Source organism: Chionomys nivalis, chromosome X, assembly GCF_950005125.1.
Source record: "Chionomys nivalis chromosome X, mChiNiv1.1, whole genome shotgun sequence".
In the NCBI taxonomy this organism is placed as follows: domain Eukaryota; kingdom Metazoa; phylum Chordata; class Mammalia; order Rodentia; family Cricetidae; genus Chionomys; species Chionomys nivalis.
This window is the reverse complement of record NC_080112.1, coordinates 116,938,834-116,941,634: the sequence shown is the minus strand read 5'-3', so window position 1 is coordinate 116,941,634 and position 2,801 is coordinate 116,938,834. Positions and strand designations below refer to the sequence as shown.

The 2,801-nt window shown below is 44.1% G+C and overlaps 1 protein-coding gene across 1 annotated transcript; it reads left to right on the top strand.

The window, feature by feature from the left end:
• The first annotated feature begins 237 nt into the window (after positions 1 to 237).
• Positions 238 to 2,482, top strand: LOC130868592 (homeobox protein Rhox13-like). Its single transcript, XM_057760752.1, has 3 exons — positions 238 to 650; positions 1,328 to 1,373; positions 2,366 to 2,482. Exons 1-3 carry the CDS (start codon positions 238 to 240, stop codon positions 2,480 to 2,482), a joined length of 576 nt encoding a protein of 191 aa, XP_057616735.1.
• The last annotated feature ends 319 nt before the right edge of the window (positions 2,483 to 2,801 follow it).

Genomic DNA, 2,801 nt, shown 5'->3' with positions numbered 1-2,801 from the left:
CAGCAGTGAATGGCGGGCACCCGTGTCCTCAGCTCCTTCATGCAAGCGAGTGCCTGGACGTCGTGCGTGAGGACCCCGGAGAACTGGGGAGCATGCGCGGACCTGCGCATTGACGCATTGACGTCACCCTTTGCTCCTGTCCTCTCATTGTTTGGTCGGTAGCAGTACCGAGATTCTAGACCTCGAAGTCAGTCATTCCCGGGACCCGAGTGCTGTTTGAGGTCCACAGTTGTAGTTATGGCCAAGAAGCTTTATTATGAGCATCAATATTATATTCCGAAAGATTATGAGGAGGAAATAGTCTATGAAACCGAAGATGTGGCCTCCACCTCAGCAGGAGCCATGGAGGCAGATAGTGGCCATAGTGGAGGCCATATAGGTCACATATATTTCAGAATCAGGGAGAATACCCAGAGCCAGGATAGCGACAGGGAAACTAAGGAAAGTGATGCCAACGTGAGAGAAAGCAGTAGCCACCCGGATTCTTCCTTGGAGGTAGACACGGAAGAACTGAACACCTCAGAGGCTGGTGTGGCAAGGATTCGTCGGAGGCAGCGGGGTCATCAAAACCTCTTCCATTTCACGCCGTGCCAGATCAGGAAAATGGAATCGGTCTTTGAAAATTCCCAGTACCCAAATTTGGCTGCCAGGTATGTGGTTTGGACCAAGAGCCCCCCAACCTCCCTGGCCTCTAGCTCATGTTGAGGTGTCCTTTTGTTCTTCGAGGCCCTGTTGCTCATCTCCAAGTCACAGGGGTCTTCTCCTTTGATGGTGGGCATGGGAGGATGAACCGTGTGGGGGCCGAGCACAGTACCAACATGTAGTGCTGGCATGAAACAAATGTCCGTAGTCAACACCTCTCATTCCAAGTCATATTTTAATTTCTGTGAAATATAGAGACCAGAGTTTAGTGGGCCCAAACAACTTACTAACATCAAGTTCACGAGTGCTAGGGGTTTAGAGTTTGTTGGGTGACCTCCTCACCAGTAGTTTCGTCATCTTTTCAGGGACTGTGTACCTAGCCATCAACTCCTTTTGGTTTCTCTTTCCCCTCCCCTAGTGCTGTGTTTAAATTAGCATACTTTGCTCAGCATAGACTTTGACATTTATTATTAATTTTCGATAGTCTGTTAAAATTACTTGTCTCTATCATTTAGAAACTTGCAGGAAATGAATTCATTTCAAGAGTAAGACTGCCTCTGAGAATGAATGTTAATGTCAAGTGTGAGGGAGGACGGTCATATTTTAAACGGCATAGAATTCATGTATGATGTTGTATTGCATGTAAAACACAGCATGATAAATATCCATAATTGTCTTAACACAGGAAAGAACTTGCAAGAGCTCTGAAAGTGCCTGAAGCGAAACTGAAGGTCAGTGATTCCAAACAAAGCAATTGGACAGACAATCTATAGCCTTCCTTAGGCATTAGCTAGCCTTGTCCTAGGCACTTTTCAATGAATCAATTTCATTTCCTTTTTTTCCCTCTTTGAATGTTGGGTGTTTTTGGGTTTTTTTTGTTTTTTTTTTTGTTTTTTTTTTGTTTTTTTTGGCACAGGGTCTCTCTGTGTAACCCTTGCTGTCCGAGAACTCATGGTTCTTTTGCCTCCACCCCTACCCCCCAATTGCTAAGATTACAGCACTTGTAAAACTAAGCTGTCTTTAACTCTATTTTAACCTTAATTGAAACAGCTCTACATAAAAGGGACATCATCTCTAGGTGGGCAACCTACATAGCTTATGTTGTTCATTGGGATGCAGTTGTTGACCCTCAGCTGGGCAGACACTTAGCCTCCTACTGAAGTACTCCTTGCCCCTTTAACTCTGATTGTCCCCGTCTATTTTGTGTCTGGAATATCAGGGTTAAAAGGGCTAGACTGTATAAAGAACAAAATGATCCTATCTTGGAATGATAGTGGTATCCCTTAATGTTAATTTTTCTGGCATTCTGTGTTGTATATAGCCAAACACATTGCCAAATAGTTATATTAGGGTTGAGAGGAGGCATGGACTGAGAGATATGGAAGAACAACACTTACAACACAGATTAATATTGTGCCGGGCAGGATTCTGGAAGTCTCGCTGAAGCAGGCATAGTATTCTTCATCCTGATGCTGGAGAACTTTGTATAACATGAAAGAATATGCTGGTCAGATTTACCATGGGTAGAAGTCCCCACTGAAGAGTTTATACTGCAGGAAAAAGACTAAATCATGGCCCTGTTTGCAGAGGTTGACACAGAGCTGGGGCTTGCTTCTGTGAGCTGAGTAGAAAGTTCCATGTTAGGTGCTTAAAGTGATGTCTCTCCCTCGGCTCTGGGGGTGGAAGCCAATGCTAAAACAATCTTGTCTCCCTCTGAGTTTAGGTGTGGTTCGCCAACCGGAGAGAACAAGACAGGAAGGAAAAACTCGTACAGATAGAAATAACACCATCTGTTGAAGATATCCTCATACTTAGGGACATTGAGGAAGATTCTTCCTAGAATGGCATCATCCTTCGTTCAGGAGCCAAATGGCTAATTGGTGACCCATGTGCCCATTGCCAAGATTAACTGAAATTGAACACTCATGTTAACAATAAACCCATAACCTCCACCTGCTTTCTGGTGTTTTGTAGGCTATGATGTACACTTTTCAGTAAATTCCATTTAAAGTCTAGTTTCATGGGGTAGCGTTTCTAAGTCATGAGTGTTGCTTGCATAGATGAATATTCCCAATACATGGTGATTGGGAGAAAGTGGGTCACATGAGCCTTCTTGATTCAGGCTCACTTGATCCTCTGAGCAAGAGATTGAGAAGTAA